We start from the raw sequence: 21,086 nt of genomic DNA on the forward strand, positions 1-21,086 counted from the left end.
TCCCAAATGCGGTTGTAAACAATCCCAGCTGAGGAAGGGTCTTATCTAGTGAAACGATCAGTCCTTTTCATTAAAAAAAAAAATACAATTTAAATGCGTTTACTCTCAAACGCTCATCTTGTCTTACTCTCCCTGAACTCTGTGTATTCTGGCTCAAGACAGTTAGGGTATGTCGAAGAACTCACTTTCAAAATCACCCTACATCGCTGCAGAAGTACCGACCCAGTCTTTGCAAAGTGAACATGCAAAGAAGATCAAACACCCTTAACAAAAAAGGTAAAACAACGATATAGGATGATTTTGAAGTTGAGGGAGAACATGAGATGGGAGTTTTGACATACCCTAACTGTCATGATCTGGAACAAAAACTGTCCAGACAGAGCAAGGCAAGACGAAGACTGCTGCTACCTGTTGCTATTTTTACTGCAACACAACTCGGAATACACAACTTAGAAAAGAGAATACTGTTACGATGCCACATTGTGCAGCTTTTGGATGTAATTTTCAGTCAAAGCGCAACAAGAGAAACAATATAAGTCTTCACTACTTTTATTTCGCCACCTGTAGGTTCTTTCAAGACCTATCTTATACTAAAGTCCTCAGAGGCATCGGGGCTAAAGTGGAGTGAACAAAGACGCTGGTCTTTAGGAAGTTTTATTCATCCACAGTCATCTTCCCATTCTTTTATCATCTTCTTATCGCTAGGAAAGCAGTGAAGACTTACATTGCTTTTCTTGTTGCCCTTCAACTGATAATTACAACCAAAAGCCGCACAATGTGGCATTGTATCAGTATTTTATTTTCTGAATTCTCTATTTCAAGTTGTGTTGTGGTAAAAAATAGCAATAGGTAGTGCCAGTAGCTCACTGAGTGGAACCATTTGACATCACCAAAAGTAATGGCACTCCCATTCCAAAATATGCATAAAACAATGTGAATTTTTTTTACGTAAATCTTTCATGGCTTTTCTACTAGCTATTTTAGTAAGAGACATAATTTACATTTTAATTTACACAAGTCTTAATACCACAGGTTCCTTTTAAATATGGTTCTTGCCAAAGACCTCCTGATCAGCTCAATGGAAAACATCTCAAAGTCTGTTTTATTTCTCTCGTGAACCTACAAACGACAGTAATTGAGAATGTTTATGGTACATTTTTGTTATTGTGGAGCTTGGCAAATCTTATTTATTTATTTATTTATTTTGGTATCATACTTTAGTGTCCCACAGAATAATGTCTGTCATATGGATCTTAATGGTAATTTTCTAAATAATGTCTTAATGAAAAAGTACAAATGCAGTAAGGTTGCTATATAGGTTACCAAAAATAAAAAATAAAATGGTATAAAAACAAGTAATAGAAAGAGCTCATCAATGGAAAACTAAGACCTTCATAGAAAAAAAACAAAAAGTGTGCCTTTGTTGAGAACATATCTAAATATATGAACACTTTAATAAAAACATAACTGAGCATAACAAACAATTATTCAGTATTTTATAGTACAACCTCAGTCAAACCATGGCCAAAGCTGGAACACAGCAATTTATACCTCCATCCTCTTGAAGAACGAAAACTCTGGCATTTAGCGGACTGACATTTTAGCTCTATTCAGAGACAGTCTTGTTCTGAAGTTGAAAATTTACCTCACAAATAACAGATAAAGGTATTTTCGAGACCTCTCTCCTCAAGCTAAGTGTACAAAGCTTGACATTTCCATCAGGCTGAGACATCCAAGCAAAACTCCAATTAACCACACCACAGTTTCTAAGACACCTTTGCACAGACGGATAGATCCAAAAAAAATTTACATCATGTGAGAGCAAAAGCACCTGATCTGTGGATCAACACATATCTATTAACACACTGAGTTTAGGCCTCAGTTAGCCGTCGGCCAAGATGCAACAAAAGTCAATGTGATCTTGGCCTTTTCACTAGCTACTAACATGTGGGATCCAACTGAGGGTAAATATCGTAATCTGATAATCAGACGCTTTCATTTATCAAGCAAAATCTCACTCATCAGTGTTTGGTGAAAAACACACACTAGGCCTTCGGTGTTTACATTGCGCTGCTCATCGAAGCAAGCAATTTACCCACGCTGTGAATTATGATGACCACACACACACTCTCTGACCATATAAGATGAACTGGATTCATCAGACTGTCTGTATGTTTAGTTATTTACAGAGACTTGTTTAATCCTTTTGTCTCTGATATATTTACTTAATTGTGTCCGATCGAAGACACAGGAGGGCAATCTGGCATTCTTTCTTAGTTAAACCGGATTGTGATTGGTTAAGCACGCTCACCCCACACTGTTTAGATAAAGGTTAGAGGTGGTCGACCTGATTACATGCCGAGGCGTTGCGGGTTTCTGTGCTGGTTTGATGCTTCTCATTGGTGGGTTTGAATCCCAGAGCTCCTTTGCACTTGCACTGCAGAGCTGGAGTGACTTTGGGCCGCCCTTGAGTTTCTAAGGCCGTCGGAAGCTTTGAATCCAGACTCTGTTTTTCCCCCTTTCACTCATCAACAAACCTCCACTTTACTCACACCAACACAACATCTTCCCATGAGCCCTGTTGGGCTCACTAAAGTTTGTTTTTGGCAAGATAATGTGACAGAATGAAAAGGAGATGAAAATCATAATTTCAAATTCATGCATAATCTTTCTAAGTTGACAAAAACAGGCAAGGACATTCTCTTAAGATAGTGATAAAATTAATTCGGCCTTTAACCAATAAATGGTTGATAAAGTTTCACACTATTTTGTTTGGATTAAAAAAAGAAACCTAAAAATGCTTAAACTGAATTTAAGCAGCACAACATTTTGTTGTATAGAATGAAAATGGATGTTAATTTTGAGAGTTGCTAAAGATTACATTTAACGATGTAATGATTTAAAGATTATATTATTAGTGCTTTTAAATGCAACTTTAAAAGAATAATTCACCCAAAAATGATTTAATGGATGGATGGAATAGATGTGCAGCGTACCTGTATTTGACGAACCGTAAACTCTAGTGTAAAGGCACACGACTAGCCGTTGCTTTGTCTCACACACATGCAAAGAAAGATACAGAGCGAGAGAGTTTTATATAGAATGCAGAATTGACGCGCTACATGTAAACAATATTCTTTGTTGTATTTTCCTGTCAAAATAACGGAGTTCAATTGGAATTCTTCAGCTTTTAAGAACTGCCGGTTTCTCTGGTAGTAGGCGGAACTAATGCGCAAACGGCAATCTCATTGGCTGGCACTGTTTTGATTTCAGCAAATCAGTTCGGGCAAACGCAGACAACGTAATTAATATTCATAAACCCAGAAGCTCATTAATGTGTGTTTTATATTATTAGTAGTAGAATTCGTAGATGTTTTGTTATCTTATTAGTATTATTTTTAGTTTTTTCCCCTTTTTTATAGAAAACACTAAATGACAAACAATATCTTAAGCACCACCACCAGTCCTAAGTTTAGACAACATGACAAATATGTATTCATACATGGTTATTCTAATTACTAAATTTCTAATTACTAAAGTTTAATGCTAAATTATCAAAATATGATATTATAATGCTTAACTGACTGATGTTAAGTGTACTTTTAAATTAGTGTCTCTCACATTGTCCCACAGCAACATTAAAATAGTGTAGATTAGTGTACAATGTTTTATAATAATAATTTATTTTATTTAGTAATCCATCCTTTTTTTTAAATAACACAGTAGTCACTTTCCCTGGTAATTAGTTTTACACTGATGTAACTCAGTTACTGTTTGTGAGAAATAACTAGTAACTATAACTAATATGCCCAACATTGCCAGCGGATGATGTATGAATAAATTAAATTAATTCAAAATATCAACTGACATGGTAACAATATATTGTGCATCCCTAATACAAACTACATACACCGCAAAATGTATTATTTGTGTATTATTTTATACCACATAATTAAAAAGGATTTTACTTTACCGTTTCAAAAATAAACAAATAAATGGATTCCAAATTAAGTTTGATGAACTATATAAACATACTAAACTGCAAAAATAGATCAATCTGAAACAGACACTGTATTAGGTTTGACAACCATGAGCACACATGTAGAAATATACAAGGGCTGTCAATTTAACAAGTTAGCGTGATGAAATATTAACCACATCCATAAGAAATTCAAGCTTGAAGGAGCCGTTCACACACGACGGGTTCCTGCATTCAGATTGAGGGATCTCTAGACACATTTTTCAAAGTACTTTTTACTTGACACGCCATCTAAAAAAAGCTCATGTTGCCACAAATCGCAGACTCTCATTGTAAATGAATGATTTCTGGCGGCTGCAAACGGCTGTCAGTGTTAACAGGGTCAGAGAGAGTGTAGAAAATGGTAATGAAATACTAAATTATGACTGTTTTTGGTGTACCATACGAGTAGAGAATGGCCCCTTTAATTTCACAACAGAGCACAACGGCGCATTTCATCTTACTTGTGTTTTCTTTAAGCTCGAGCAAATGGATACGTTAACCTCAAATCCTGCCACCCTGCAGATCCCAACTGTTTTCCTTCAGTCCAAACGGAAGACATTTCTATCAAAGAGCTGTCAGACCCCTGCTGAGACATACGAAGCACGGCGTCCGTTACCAAGACCACCCCAGAATAACAAAGGACAAAAATCAAATCTCAGCATAATACAATTTACTGATGGAAGCAAACGTAACATGCCGCATCTGTTTCTGACTACACTACACTGAATTTTCAAAGGCTTTTGAACATGTCAAAATTTCTCTGTGATGTGATCACCAGTTGACGAGCTGAATGCATTTCTCTTCCCTCCGCAGGAAAAAACAGCTTTGCTTGTTGAAAGAACTGACAGTCTTTGTCTTGTAGTGGTTCAAGCGAAAACGCAAATATTTTGTGTTCTTTGCAGTGGTTATGAGGCCTGACAATGCTAAATTTTTTCTCCGTTTGGTGTTGCTGGATTTTGCAAGCATATTTATTCATGGAGATGGTGATTTTTGGTTTAAATTCGAGACAAATCAAACCTCCTTTTGCGCTGAAGTAAACACAATCAAAGTGAAAAATGTCTACATATGTATCGGGAACGCTCTTTCCGTGAGCTCTGTGAACTCTGATTTTAATACGGCACCATCTGAAACTGATCTTTTTATGTATGAAATATGCGGCATGAAATGCGATGTTTATCTTCATTTACGTGGAAATTTAAGACAGGCAGAAAACTCATTCTTACACTGAAAATATACCTCCGGAACCTAGACATAAACCCTCACAAGTCAGCGATTAACCACTTTAAATGTAAATGTCACAGGGCAGGATCAGAATTCACAAGGTTTATATTCATTATCGATTCACCGCTGCAGAATCATGGGTATTAAAGTTTCCCCATACCACACTAAAGCAACAAAAGGCTGATGGAGCTGAAACTCAAACAAACTTGAACCACCGATTACACTTCACCTCACTGCAGCAATGTAGAAAATCGCCTCTATTTAGAGTTTATATAATGATACTATTTTATTACAGTTTCGGTAATTGCACAAAAATGAGGACATTTCCTTTCTTTCCCTGCTTTTCTAAGAATGTGTGTGTGTGTGTGTGAGCATCCCCTAAAGTTACAAACCCTGAATGTAAGTAAAACTTATAAATAATGCAGTAAATGATAAAGCAATCTTTTTTAAACTATTTTTAAACTCAAAAAGTTTTCTTTTAGGGTCTAGATTAGTGTGCACCAAGTCTAGACTGAATATGTGGATTTTTATCTTATTTTCTGCACTGACTGTGAGGGAAAATTGTGCAAATGTGACTGTTTTAAACATGGTAAATGTGTTAAGCAGAACTAAGAGTTTCACACTCTTATCGGTAGATGAAGCATAACCAAGAAAAATATTTAAAGGGATAGTTCATCCAAAAATGAAAATTACCTCATGATTTACTCACGCTCAAGCCATCCTAGGTGTACATGACTTTATTCTTTCATACCAATACAACTGGAGGTATATTAAAAAATGTTCTGGCTCTTCCAGGCTTTATAATGGCAGTGAATGGGTGTTGATATTTTGAAGTCCAATAAAGTGCATTCATCCATCATTAAAAAAGTACTCCGCATGGCTCCGGGAGGTTAATAAAGGCCTTCTGAAGCGAATCGATGTGTTTGTATAAGAAAAATATCCATATTTACAACTTTATAAACTAATCTAGCTCCCGCTAACTGGCGTTCCAGCGGATGACATAAGAAAAATGTTGAAGGATTCAGTTTTAAGCCAAGAGGACATTGGTTTTCCTTTGCTGTAAACAAAACTTGGTTCGCACAAGACTAGCATATTCTCCCTGGAGCTTACACTATGCCGACGTTCTACGTCATCTTCTGGATCGCCACTCTTTTGTGAATGTGCATCCGACAGTTAGCAGAAGCTAGAGATTACAGATTATAACATTTTAAATATGGGTATTTTTCTTACACAAATGCACCAGTTCACTTCAGGAGGCTTTATTAACCCTTTTTATGATAGATGGATGCACTTTATTTTGCTTTGAAATTTTACGCACCATGTCGTCTTTTAAATGTGTATGTGTTTGTGTGTGTCTGTGGAGTTTATGGTCATCGAGACCTGCTGAGTGCACCCAGATTATCTTAAGGGCTCGGAGAGTGTTGTTTCATGTTCTTATCAGTGCTATTTAATTAGCTAAGGGCTGGAGATAACTTACACATTCCTGAACTCTGACGGACTGAAACCCACTTACCACACGGCTGAGAACTGCATGCCACAAATGCGCAGTGACTCACATATATGCAAACACAAAAGCCTAAAACTAGAGAACTTCTGGGGGCGATAATGGTAAACTGTCAGCAGCTTGCTATGGCTGAAACGACAGCTGATATTTATTGCATTTTAACCCTTTGAGATGTAGCAGCTAATAAATAAAATACAGAATGAATGCATTCTTGTCAACTCCTAAACACTGATTTTTTTTTTATGCTTTTACAGTTAAAGTCAAAAGTTTACATACGCCTTGCAGAATCTGCAAAATGGTAATTATTTTACCAAACTACGAGGGATCATATAAAAAAAAGGTTATTTTTTATTAAGTACTGACCTGAATAAGATATTTCACATAAAAGACCTTTACATATAGTCCACAAGAGAAAATAATAGTTGAATTTATAAAAATGACCATGTTCAAAAGTTTGCATACACTTGATTTTTAATACAGTGTTATTACCTAAATTTTTTAACAAAAATGTGTACATTTTTCTTATTTTGCCTAAATATCACTTTTTTTCATTTAGTACTGTCCTTCAGAAGCTACAGAAGATACTTACATGTTTCTCAGAAGACAAAATAAGTTGCATTTACCTTGATCTTCAAATTCCAAAAGTTTTCACCCCCAGCTCGTGTGTATGTAAACTTTTGAACTGGGTCATTTATTTTCTCTTGTGGACTATATGTAAACGTCTTATGCAAAATATTTTATTCAGGTAAGTACTAAATAAAAAACATAACATGCATTTTGTATGATCCTTTTTATTTTAGTAAAATAATTAACATTTGTGACTCTGGACCACAAAACCAGTCTTAAGTAGCACAGGTATATTTGTAGAAATAGCCAAGGAAACATTGTATGGGTCAAAATTATCAATTTTTCTTTTATGCCAAAAATCATTAGGATATTAAGTAAAGATCATGTTCCATGAAGATATTTTGTAAATTTACTACTGTAAATATGCAATGCTAAGAACTTCATTTGACCAACTTTAAAGGTGATTTTCTCAGTGTTTAGATTTTTTTTGCACCCTCAGATTCCAGATTTTTAAATAGTTGTATCTTGCCAAAATATTGTCATATCCTAACAAACCATGCATCAATGGAAAGCTAATTTATTTAGCTTATTTATTTAGCAGATGATCTATAAATCTCAATTTCAAAAATTCATCCTTATGGTTTTGTGGCAGAGTATGTGAGCGGATTTTTAAAAAGCCGGAGCGTCGTGGTTTTCACTCGCTCCAAGAGCGCTCCACTACCGCTCCATCACGAGTACAATTCATGCCAACGGCCCATAATATAACTGCATATTTAGCAAGAACTCACATGTTAAACATAGTCAGCTAGCTTGATATAGATGGATCACTGAGATCAGAAAGAATGTCATGATTATATTGACATCAATATACATGCGTGGGAGGTTTCGGAGGTTAGTTTAAGGAATTTGTTTTCTCCTTCTAGATACTGAATAGTTTCGGATGAAAGCACGATTTAAACACTTACTTACACACGCAGTTCCTATCTCAATAATGGATTCAATCAAATGTAATCTTACAGCGCTGCTTCAACTGTATCCGAATTCGAATGAGCAGAAATCTGTAGGATAAAATAACTGACAAAAATGAACTATTATTTTCATCCTTTGCAAACAAAATTTGCACTGAAAAAAGCAGACAACCACGTAATAAGCTTGATAGGAATGTGGTAGGAAAATAGTTTGCACACTAGTGGTCCAATAAGCCACAAAACTACTCTCCTAGTATTTTATTTTATCATAATAGGTGTTATGTGATATTTCAAAACATACTGAAATATTAAATACTTTAGCCGTCCTCGGAGCGAAGGCGGAGCGGTGTTCCTGATCAGCTGAGCGAGGAGTGGAGCGGGGAGTGGGAAATGGTGAACCCGGAGCGGAGCTGGAGCGGAGTGATTACTGAATGCTTGGAGCGCAGAGGGAAAACTGTTGCCGCTCTACTCCGCTCACATACTCTGTTCTGTGGTCCAGGGTCACATTTAGCAAATTCTGCAAGGTGTATGTAAACTTTTGACTTTAACTATATTTGACCAAATATACAATTAAAACAACAATATTGTGAAATATTACAATAACTGTTTTGTATTCTATTATTTTAAAACGCAATTTATTCCTGTGACAAAAACGCTGAATTTTGCTGCTCAATAACATTTCTTATTATCAAAGTTGAAACCAGCATCTTAATATTGTTGTGGAAAAAGTAATACTTTTTTTCATGACTCTTTAATGAATTGAAAGCAGCTTTTACTTGAATTAGATTTTTTCTAAGTCTTTATAGTCGCTTTTGATCAATTTAATTTGCCCGTAGTGAAAAAAACCCAACAAAAAACAAAAAAGAAGAAGAAAAAAGCCTACTGATCCCAAACTTTTGAACAGCAGTGTGTATGAAACTCCTTGTGATCACAACAAAAACAGTTAGACCAAGTGCAAGAAAAAAAATAAAACGTAGAGGTCACAAAACCCCATTTTTCAAAACTGAACTACTTTTCTCTGACGCATGAGACTTGTTAGCTCTTACAGGCCCATTACAACAAAATGGTGCAATACTGAAAATAATTATGTAATTTTCCCAATTTATTGGCAAGTCATTTATCGGCCAGCAACAAATTGTGTACCTCTACACAAAATGTGTCTACTGGGTGGTCTTCGGTTGCGGTCCGGTCGAGTAGCTCCAGGGAGCTGATGGGCCCAGAGGCCGCTGACTTCTTAGCCCAACATGAAAAGACTCATCAAGCTCCAAACACTCAGATGATTAAAAATGAACGTCACTAAAAATAACCTTCCTTTTGTTTGGAAGAGAGGGAGGGGAGGGCACAGGGAGAAAGGATAACTCCCAACTCACTTTTCATGTGTTCTCTCGCTTTCTCTCAACTCTCCGTTTTCATGTTCGAACCGAGCCATGAGGGAATTAACCAATTCAGATTCTTTTTAAAGATTGTGGATAAAATGTTCGACGGCCTGTTTAGTATACGCACATCTGTGCAGTGACAGATCGGAAGTGTGTGGGTCCACCGTTCGACGCATTTTACCACATTTATATCCATTTTGCGGAATTCCTGGACCTATTAATGAGACATCAGTGAGTTAAAAAGAGAATGACCATGATTCATCTAGTCTATAAAAACAAATACATGTTCTCATTGCTGTCCGTTTACTTTTCTTCATTGTGTTTCCTGACAATCTATTGTTCATGATTCACATATAAGGACTGCCAATTACCTACATTTTTCTTTCAGAAACAAATGCTCATCCAACCTCCTTGAGGATTGGAAACAAGAGACGGCTAAGGAAGAAAAAGAGAGGTTTTTTCCAAATTGGATGACATCAAAACCCTAATCCTGTATAGCCTCAATCCATAGACGACATGCAGCGAAAGTGAACAACAGCTAAAGAAACAATGACTGTCATCATCATAGACGTTGTGTTTTACAAGGGCTGCTGATGTTAACACATGAAGTAAAGCTCAGTGCTTGTCTGTGTCATTCACTGTAATATCACCTCCTCCCCCCCCTCGGTTCAGAACCATCATCGGAGTAATCTTAAAACTGTAATTACGCTTTCCACACACAGCACAGTATCATGCCAGGGCTTTGAAGGCATGCCAGAGACGCACCTTTGAAACCGAAAATTAAATATGAGTGAAACAAGAGAAGGAGGTTTTCATCGCGAAGATGGCAGGTCCAGCTAAATAACACCGAAATTGAACGCTCAAGAAGTCAAGCTATGAAGTTTCAAGGGTTGCTGGAAGAAATTAAATGCCTTGAGAACACGGGAAGCATAGGAAAAGAAACTAAGTGTAATTAAAAAAATTAATTAACAACATATATATATATATATATATATATATATATATTTTTGAAAAAGTAAATGAAGAATTCTGATTTAACTTCATGTTTCAAATGTTACTTCGGAAAAAAAGTCTCCAAGATATTTAGCCTGATTACATTAACATAGTTGTTTTTGTTTTGACAGTACATGAACTGTACAAATTGGATGTAGTGACAACATCTGAAATGTAGTACTTACATATACACAACTTTAGAAACTTAAAATCTTTATAAACAGTTTCAATTATATATTTTTGTTATCATACTTGAACAGTTGTTTAAAAAGTTTAATCTGGATCGGAATGATCTGGATTTAGAAATCTTATGTTTTGCTATCCAGGATCAGGTAATCCATTTTACTTTACTGCTGTTTTTTCAAAGCAAAACTGAACTGGATCACAATGGTCCAAATACACACCTTTCTGATTACCAAATCTGGATTACTAATGCTCTACAGAGTCCCTTAAGTGGGAAAAAAAAGTTATTAAGTTATTGTGAGGTTATCTTACAATTTTGAGAAGAAACTTTGTGACTCGCAAATGTGAGTTTATATCTCAAAAATCTGAGATAAAAGTCAGAATTGTGAATTTTGTATCACACAATTCTAAAACACAATTCTTTTTTATTCAACGACAGAAACCCTGGAACACAAAACCAGTCATAAGGGTTGATTTTTTTTATTGACTTTTCTACAGCAACTGAAAGCTGAATAAATAGCTTTTGATTGATATATGGTTTGTTAGGATGGGACAATATTTGGCTGAGATACAACTATTTGAACATCTGGAATCTGAGGGTACAAAAAAAAAAAATAATAAATAAAAATAAAATAAAAATAAAAATATGTCCAAATGAAGTTCTTAGTCATGCATATTACTGATCAAAAATTAAGTTCTGATATATTTACAGTAGGAAATTTACAAAATATCTTCATGGAACATGATCTTTACTTAATATCCTAATTATTTTTGGCATAAAAGACAAATCAATAATTTTGACCCATACAATGTATGTTTGGCTATTGCTACAAATATACCCGTGTCACTTATGACTGTTTTTCTAGTCCAGGGTCACATACGTGTGTACATTACATGTTACAAATGTTGTATCTCTAAAACATTTTTTCATTTTAAAGTTACATTTTTGTTCCTGTAATCCACCCTTCTGTAGGGATCAGTATAATCCTGATTTTTTTGGATCAAAAGTATCCCAATCTTACTAAAAAGTTTTGACAACACAAACTGACAGTTTGATGCAGATCAAAACCAAGACTGGATTTTGTTATCTAATCATTTTTTTTCTTTTAAAACAAACATTTTCAAGATTTGATCCAATCCGACAGCCAAAATCTGAACAGATTACTTTTGAACAACTGGCCCAGAGTTATATTTTAGTATTATATAAACAAACAAAGTCAAATTTAAATTATTCATCAAATATCATTCACATTTTTAAAGCATTTTAAAGTTTAGGCTCGGGTAAAGTGACGATATCCGTTGAATGGAGTTGAAAACGGCACAAAGAAAATCATGAAACCATTATAAATGTCATAACGTGATGAGATTGCATGAATTTATACATCAGTGTATAAATTCAACTAAATTCATAAACATCTGCACATCTCTAAAGCTGTTCAAATGTAAAATGTTTACAGTTTGCGTGCTGTCAATATGTTAACAATGTACGTTAAAGGGTCTAGGAAAATGTGCTAGATCCGCACTTTACCTGCAAATGCCTATGATTATTAATGAGACCGCACTGTCAGATTTGCCTACACTCACGTCTAGAAGTTTCAGAACTCAAACATTTCAAAGTATCCGACTAATCTCCTTACTGTACATCAATAATTATCTCATTTGTATTTCCCCAAAGATGTTACAGAAGAAATCTCAGCGATAAAAGTTGATACTATGCGCTATGAAAGAGCAACCTCTGAGCAATAAAATTATCCTCTGGGAAAGAGAGAGTGAGTGAGCAGTGACACAAAAGAATGAGGTAATGAATGAGGAGTGAAAAAAATAAGAAGATGAATAGGTGAAGAGAATGTGACAGAGAGGGAGAAAGACATTAACCCCGGAAAAGAAAAAGCGCAAGAGAGAAAGTGTGTATAGAGGTAGTAATCCCTTCACAGATGGCTTTGTTGCCTGTCTGATGATGGAGCAGTCCATATGATGAACTAATGGAGGGGTGTTGTGTAGAGGATTATCCTCCCACTCTCACACCCCTGGAAACTGAGGTCAAGTGGTACAATTCCATTTTCAGTCCATTTAATGCCACAATCACAATCTCTCTTTTAACAATGTAACATTTTCCATGAGGTCTTATCGCTTCAAAAAAACACTCTCTCTTGCACACAAATGGCTAGGAGATGTGGGAGGGCCTTGCACCGTGAAGCACATTTACAAACCCCAAATCCATTGTTTTCACTAACAATGTTTAATCTCGCTCTGCTCTAGGCCCCTAGAATGCCTCTATACAAGATCTTTCAGCAAAGGAGAACCAATCAATCACAAAACCTACTGCGACTCTACAGTAAGACGGTCAAAAGTCTGAAGATCTGATGTAGGCTCCGTGCCCTGCCTGTCAGTTTTTCAAAGTATCTTTTCCTAGCCTTAAAATGTTTTAATTTGAAACGCTTAACCCAGTTAAGAAAGCTTTTATCTGTCTCCAATTAGCAGCTGATTCATTAAATATTGAGGGAGCCATGAAGGATTCAATTTTTAATGTTCATTTCAGGCAGAGAGTTGTACAACAACTTCCCCCGGAGCAATGCGTGGAGACAGTCTGTGCTCAGCATTGATTACGCTCATTGAGGGGCCGAAATCCACTCCTCTCCTCCCACGCACCCATCCATCCCATAACCTGTCTGACCTGTTTCAACGTCGCTTTTTTTTTCCTTTCACCACAGGCTCTATTGAGATACTAATGGTTTTCTCCAGACATCAGGGTACTACATGACTTAACAAGACCTTTGAGAATTATCAGGTTGAAGTCAACAACATGAAATCAACACTAACCCTATTCACAATTTAATGAATGTTTCTGGTCTTACTGTAAATTATGCATTATGCACTTTATCTTTGTATCTTTCAATCTTTGTAATCTTTAATAGAAGTTCTAAGTTGTTTTTCCTCTTTTTCTGTTGGTATCACTTAGGCCAGAGTTTTCTTTTTTAACTTTTTGATCCCAAGGACTCAAAAATATGATGATATTCCCTTCTTAAAATATAAAAGCAGCTTTAAAAAAAAAGCAACTGTTTGAGATTTATTTTTATATTACTGTACTTTACTGTATTGAAAGCAGGAGTAAATTATAAAAATATTATCTGTAAAATATTTAAGCTTAATGTATCTTTTTGTACCCACTGGTCAAATAATTTTACTTGTTGGGGAAAGTGAGGCGATTTGAGCTTGTGGGTAAGTTGAGCCACCTCTTGTTTTTAGGCAACCTTATACATAATTGGTGATGTGACCACAAATATTTGAAGAGTTATCTGAGAGAGGTCTATGGAATAATCAGTAGCTACATTTAAGCTGAAAAAACATTTACACTACCAGTCAAAAGTCGTTTTATGTTTTTTTTTTTTTTTTTAAAGAAGTCTCTTCTGCTCACCAAGCCTGCATTTATTTGATCCAAAATACAGCAAAAGCAGTAAAATTGTGAAATATTTTTGCTATTTAAAATAACTGCTTTCTATTTAAATATATTTTAAAATGCGGTTTATTCCTGTGATCAGTTTTCAGTTTCACATGATCATTCAGAAATCATTCTAATATGCTGATTTGCTGTTTAAGAATCATTTTTGACAAACGATTTCTATTTTTACAAAGGATTTTGATTTCAGAGAAATGCTGTTCTTCTGAACTTTCTATTCAAGAAACCTGAAAAAAATTTTACTCCGCTGTTTTAAACATAATGATAATAATTTTTTTTTTTTTTTCAGCAAATCAGAATATTAGAATGATTTCTGAAGGATCATGTGACTGGAGTAATGATGATAATAATTCTACTTTAAAATCAGGAATAAATTACATTTCAAAATATATTCAAATCAGAAAACAGTTATTTTAAACAGGAAAAATTGTTTGGTTTTGCTGTAACTTGGGTTAGGGCTGGGCGATATGGGCAAAAAAATTATACCGATAATTTTTTTCATAGCAGTCGATATTAATAATTATCACGATAAATGTCAAACCTTTATTTCTTATTTTATTTCTATTTTTCTTAACAAAATAAATATCTAAATAGAAAAAAATATTTCTGCATGTTCTAATGAGTTATATTGTTTCAAATCAAGAAACAGGTTTGGGTTGTCTGATGATAATAATAATAATAATAATAAAAATAATTATAATATCATCACTTTTTTATCTCTTAGAAATGCACATCTGATAGTAGCTTGAGGATGCAGAGGTAAATTTTTGTTCATTATCAATCAGTAACATTTGTGAAATTGATCTGACCCAGATATATATATATATATATATATATTTTATTTTTTTATTAAGCATTGGTCTCCCATAGTAGCAAGCATACATTTTAAATCATGATCAACACAGCTAAAATCACACATAATGGTACCTCAATACCATGGTAAAAATATAACTATATGGTTTTATAGGTAGCCTATTTGTATGAAAAACAGTTGACTAAAAACATTCAGTATAAATGCACACATGCTATAGCTTAATCACAAATACATACATACTATAAATATCACAAACGGGACTTTGAAAAGTGGGGGGGGACATGTCCCCCTTGTCCCCAGTGGAAATTACACCCCTGGTGCAGTGAGTGTTACTACAGTAAATCCATGGTAAATGATGGTGATGTGTAGACTAAAAAGCCTTCTGACTGTCTCGTTGCACACAGCTTTAAACTAGTTTGAATCACAGAGTCATTTGTGTTCATCGCTGAATTCAAGTGTTTTACACTGGATCTCACAGCACGGTTTAGTGCTTGCATGACGGAGTAAACGCATCTTCTCTAGTGAGCTTGCACAACGCAGCAGTTTGAACTTTGGTCCGAGCGAATAAACGGTCCGTGTGGTGCGATTCAAATTATTTGATAATTCAAATGACTTCTTACTGTTCAAAAACTTTTGACTGGTAGTGTAAGTTGCTGTTCAAGGTGATATTTTATGCTCAAGCACTCATGTCTGAACAATTACAGACAAATCTGAAAAAAAATGTTACACGTTTGTGCTTTAGGAAATTATAATATAAGGCTATAAGTTCTAAACTGCTGGATGATACAAGTTTGTTAAAATGGTAGGAGTGGGGTAAGTTGAGCCAGTGGCTCACTCTTTCTTGTGGTTATAAAGCATTATTTTACTGTAATTCTAGATTATGTTTCATTACGTTTAGACCAAATCTTTTAGATTTTGTTCTGGAAAAATTAACAAGGCCTTGTTTATGAAAATTAGCCATTGAAGTTTTTGTGAAATTGTATTTCCCTGCAGTGTTTATAAGTGGGATGTTGAGTACTGTTAGCCCAGTTCTGTAAGGTCAGTGCAGTTTGTTTGTTTGTTTGTTTATTTATTTATTTATTCAAGTTTAACTTCAGAACTTTGTTCTTCAATTTTTTTAATCATTTTAAAAATGCCTTTAAAGTTGTGAACTGTATATTTAAATAAAATTTTTAAGAAGTCATCCATCCATCCATTCCATTATCCAAACTGCTATATTATGATTGCGGGGGGGCTGGATCCTAACCCAGCGTTTTAAGCCACAGGTGGAGAAACTCCCTGCATGGATGGTCAGTCCATCACAAGGCACACGTATAGATTTTAAGAGGTCATTTTATTGAATTCCTCTTCCTTTTATATTGCATAAGGTGAAAATATCCAATTTCACTTCAGCATAATCAGTGGCACAGTTTAACTCCATGTGGCTCAACTTACCCACTCCCTAGGCTCACTGGGGGCAAGTTGAGCCAAGACACCACTTTTTTTTTCTACATAAACCTGAAGACAAGCATTTTTAAAATGAGTTTCAAAATGATTTCTAAAACACTTTTAAAAATTAACATTCTATTTTCGTGTGTGATAAATATAAAAAAATAATATTTTAAGTTAACATATTAACTTAAACAGCCCTCAGGGAGTTCCTGTACCCCAATTTGAAATCTCCTGACTTGTGGTCTGTTAGGTTATTATAACCAATTGCCAGACAACCTTTAAATTATTGTTTCTGCAAACTAGCTGAAATATTTTACATTTTTCCATGTCATTATCCAATCAAATCCTGATGGAAAACATCATGTCCCAGACTAACATCTTTCTCTCATTGAACATTCAGTTTCGCACAATCAATATGCCAGATTATGAAAGCAAATGACACATCAACATTTTGCCGTCAAATCTTGATGATTTTTTTTAATTATTAATTAATATTCTGCATCTCTGTGTGTATGATGAAATGTTCTGTTGTCTTGTAGGCATATGTGTCAAATGTGTGCGCAAGACAGCAAACAAGAGAGAAGGAGAGAGTAAAACGAGAGCGAGATGACCTGAGAGGGATGTGGCTGTCGGGGTGTGAGTAAACACGCTGACCTTTTCAGATATAAGAGGAACATTTATTTTATATGGATGAATGACTTCCTCTGTCCCTTATTATATATGACATTATCTGCACAAACCCCTCAATCGCTTCTCTCTGCTTCATAAGTTGAAACTAGCTCAACATCCATTTAATCTTTATGTTCTTCAACCATGTTTATCTTTTCCGCCTCAGATCTATTTGTCTTCTCTAATTATATTTCTAAACCATCCGTCTGTCAGTGTAAAGCTCTGAAGTTCTTAGAGGCAATTTTTTTTTTTAAAAACAAACAAACTGTCTAGTTGCCTAACCAGTATTTTTTCTTCCACTTATTCATTCATCTCCTTCTCACGGTTGAGAGAATTCCTGATTCGGTCTCTCACCCAAGGTCTCTACACTCTTCTTAACGTAGGTTCTCTTTTCCTCTCGTCCAAAGAGCATCCTCAGCAGCACAGACAAAAATCAAAGGACCTATGCGTGGGTTTGCAGATTGTGTCACTGTGGGTGAAGCATGAATGCCTTATCTAGAGAGGGCATGCACGCGACCCATAATCGGGAGGCAGTCAGCCGGAAAATGCCCCCCGTCTCTCTCAGTTGAGTGTGTCTGTCCAAACCGTTAACTAGACTGCGTCCCAGGCCAAAGTCACCCCTGTCCCAACTGGGGTTAAGTTTATATGTAAATGGTTCCCACACTTTCTGACCTATTTCCAGGATTTTTCACTTACTTTTCGAAGCTGGATAACGATTTTTAAAATCATTTTTAGAAATCATACTCACAAAAACATTCAGCTGAAGAAAAACATGGAGCACAACTAAACTTAGAGGAAAAAAAAAAAAGTACTGGAGTACGTTTTACAAGAAAATATTTGAAAACTGCATCTTTAAAAACTGCGGTTTCTTTACTTACTAGAATTTTCTGAGTGAAAAATGTTTCTACACTATTTTTTTTTTTTCAATGTACAAAAATTGATACTGACTAAAAAAAAAAAAAAAAATCACACTTTTAAATTTTCCAGGACCCCGTATTTGGTTTATAATAAATTTGACTTAAAGTATCCTTTAATGGTAAATAAAAATGTAATCAGAATCATCTTTGTACAGTACAACATTCTGTTCCAACTAGTTTCATGCTTTGCATGAATGCAAATTAAAAATTATTAAAATTTATTCTAAAATATATTATTTACACTACCACAGAAAGCTGTAATTGCAGGCATTTGACTCTGTAGAAGACCTAACTTCTTGAAAACTTGTATCTGGGTGCATGAGTTTTATATCAACCACCAACATACCTTCTGTTTAAAGAGTTCCAGTAGACTGGCTCCATGTTGGTCGCATCCACCGCCAAACTCTCCATCAGGAAGATTAAGAGAATTCCCAATCCACTGACCCAGTCCGAGAACGCCATAGCCACCCAGGCTCCCCTCGTCTGGACTCCCATGTTCCTCCTACAAGACAAATGAACGGGACCTAACAGAAACAAAAGACTGGTGGAGGGCTGAACTTCACTAGATCCCTCTGCGCTTGAGGAGATGGTGTGACCGCAACATCCACATCTGAAAGACTCGGAGCACAAATCTCTGAATGTTTGTAAAAGAAAGCAGATTCTGAAACATCAACCTCCTTTGTTCCATTCAAATGAGTCAACGACCTCAACTGAAAGTCCCAAGTATGATCAAATTTGAGAAGGCAAAGCCATAAGGTCAATGCATGAATCTGATTCAGGATGAATTTCGAACAATATTATGATTGTACATGTGGTGAAGTTAAATGTTTTGAAGCGCACGCAGACTGATGAGGGGCGCCAGGTCCACTGCGGGTGATTTTTCAGAAATGTTTCTCCATAAACCGCAGCATTAGCATTTCTATCAAAGACCTGGAGTTGTATTTTTACTCCCGTTGTGAAAATGAACATCCACTCGTTTCAAATAATTAAGTCCTTCGGCGGACAAAAGTGTTTTAAGTCGTGTCGTACTTTCTGGTGAAGAACACGCCTCTGATGTCCAGAATGAGAAGTCCAGAACTTTTCGCTCATCTAATATCCAAAATATTTACGCAAACATGATGTCCCAGTCCTGAAGCAACGGTGAGGAGGTCCACCAACACTAACTTACCTAATGAATTACAAGCCTGACAAGAAAAACAAGAGACAAACCCTGTTTAGGGTTTAGAAGGGAGGTAAGTGGCAGTAATCGGTAAAAGTCTATAGCAACAAACGCAGAAACGTTGGTGACAAGAAACGAGATATTCCTGTAGTCCATGGACACAACGCGTGCAGTTCGCTCCGTCCGATTCTCTGCTGCTCTGCGAAGTCTCGCGCTTTGACTCGCGCGCCGGCAGCATTGTTGCCAGATCTCAGCAGAAACAAGCAACCTGGTCTTAAAAAACAAGCCCTGTTTTTAATTTCTAACGATTTAGTTTTATAATGTATGGGGAAGGTAACTCCGTATTATGTTTTATTTATCAAGAAATATATGGAGTAAATACATGCAGTCTAGAATTAAAATAGCTAATTTACAAACGCCCACGAATAGTGATTTAATAAATAATAGTATGTTTTAATTCACAACGTTATTGATTTCAATTCCAAATAATAAAAAGACACTTTCAGTTGCTCATAATAAGCGGACATGGCAACAACCGCTAGTGGTGAGCGCGCATGTTGGTGACCGTTGGGGAGGAGAGTTTGTGGATGCGTCTTGAGAAAAGCTCCTCTCTGAAGTATTTTTTTTCAGTAATTGTGAATTTAAATGTCACTGCAGCTCGTCGGCCAACAAATCAAAAGAATTGTGACATAAGCTATGAAGACGGTAGGCCTCGAATCGACTTTTTTTAACGAAACACTGCGTTTCCAACCGCCTCAACTTTAGTCAGGTAACGTTAGCCCGAGGCACATCAGGACAAGGTTTGTGTACTTAAACCTTATGCCCTTTGTCTAATCTAAAAACTGTAAAAACAGTACAAAAGGGTTCCCTGGAGAATCAAATGGTGGCATTATGTTCATACTGTGTAGACTTGAGATGAATTTGCTACTAACGCTGAGTGAAAAATGACTAAAAGCTCGATGATTTATATCTTTAGTAGTTTCATTTGGCATCCTGAAATCAAGCACTGATATCAGTGAATCTAATGTAACTTACTATACTCTGAGAAACAGAAGTGTGATTGTACTGCCTCATAGTGGAAAACAGCCGCAAAGCAGGAGTCAAATCTGACTAAATGTGACCCTGGACCACAAAACCCGTCATGAGGGTAAATTTTTTGAAATTGAGATTTATACATCACCTGAAAGCTGAATAAATAAGCTTTCCATTGATGGGACAATATTCGACGGAGATACAATTTAAAAAATCTGGAATTTTGAGGGTGCAAAAAAAAAAAAAAAAAAAAAAAAAAAAAAAAAAAAATCGCCTTTAAAGCTGTCCAAATTAAGTTTTTAGCAATGCATTACTACTCAACGTTACATTTTGATACATTTACGATAGGAAATGTACAAAATATATTCATGCAACACGATCTTTACTTAATATCCTAATGATTTTTTGGCATAAAATCGATAATTTTGACCCATACAATGTGTTGTTAGCTATTGCTACAAATTTACCTGTGCTACTTAAGCCTGGTTTTGTGGTCCAGGGTCACATTTAAGACAAAATGATGGTCTAAGCCAACAATAGTTAACAGTGACAAAAAACAAATCCAGCATTTAATTTTTTATTTTCAGTTTAACATATTTTTGATCTTTTCAAAGCAAAACTAACCCCCATGTTCTGTACGTACCCACCTAATCATTTAAAACTCAACAAAATTCAATGCCGAACTGATAGAGGAAGGCAACTACCTCTTAAACTTTTACAAATTCTTTTTCAGATTTCAGCATATACCAATGTTCGTCAACCTTTATCTGTACA

The 21,086-nt window shown here is 35.6% G+C and overlaps 1 protein-coding gene across 1 annotated transcript in view; it reads right to left on the reverse strand.

The window, feature by feature from the left end:
* efnb3a (ephrin-B3a) overlaps positions 1 to 19,501 on the reverse strand; it is a 59,468-nt gene extending 39,967 nt beyond the window's left edge. Inside the window, exon 1 of the mRNA XM_051121094.1 lies at positions 18,468 to 19,501. Within this exon, the coding sequence (XP_050977051.1) occupies positions 18,468 to 18,616 (149 nt within the window). The 5' untranslated portion in view covers positions 18,617 to 19,501. The remainder of the gene's footprint in view (positions 1 to 18,467) is intronic.
* Positions 19,502 to 21,086: the final 1,585 nt, after the last annotated feature.

The sequence above is a fragment of the Labeo rohita genome, chromosome 10 (genome assembly GCF_022985175.1).
Source record: "Labeo rohita strain BAU-BD-2019 chromosome 10, IGBB_LRoh.1.0, whole genome shotgun sequence".
NCBI lineage: Eukaryota > Metazoa > Chordata > Actinopteri > Cypriniformes > Cyprinidae > Labeo > Labeo rohita.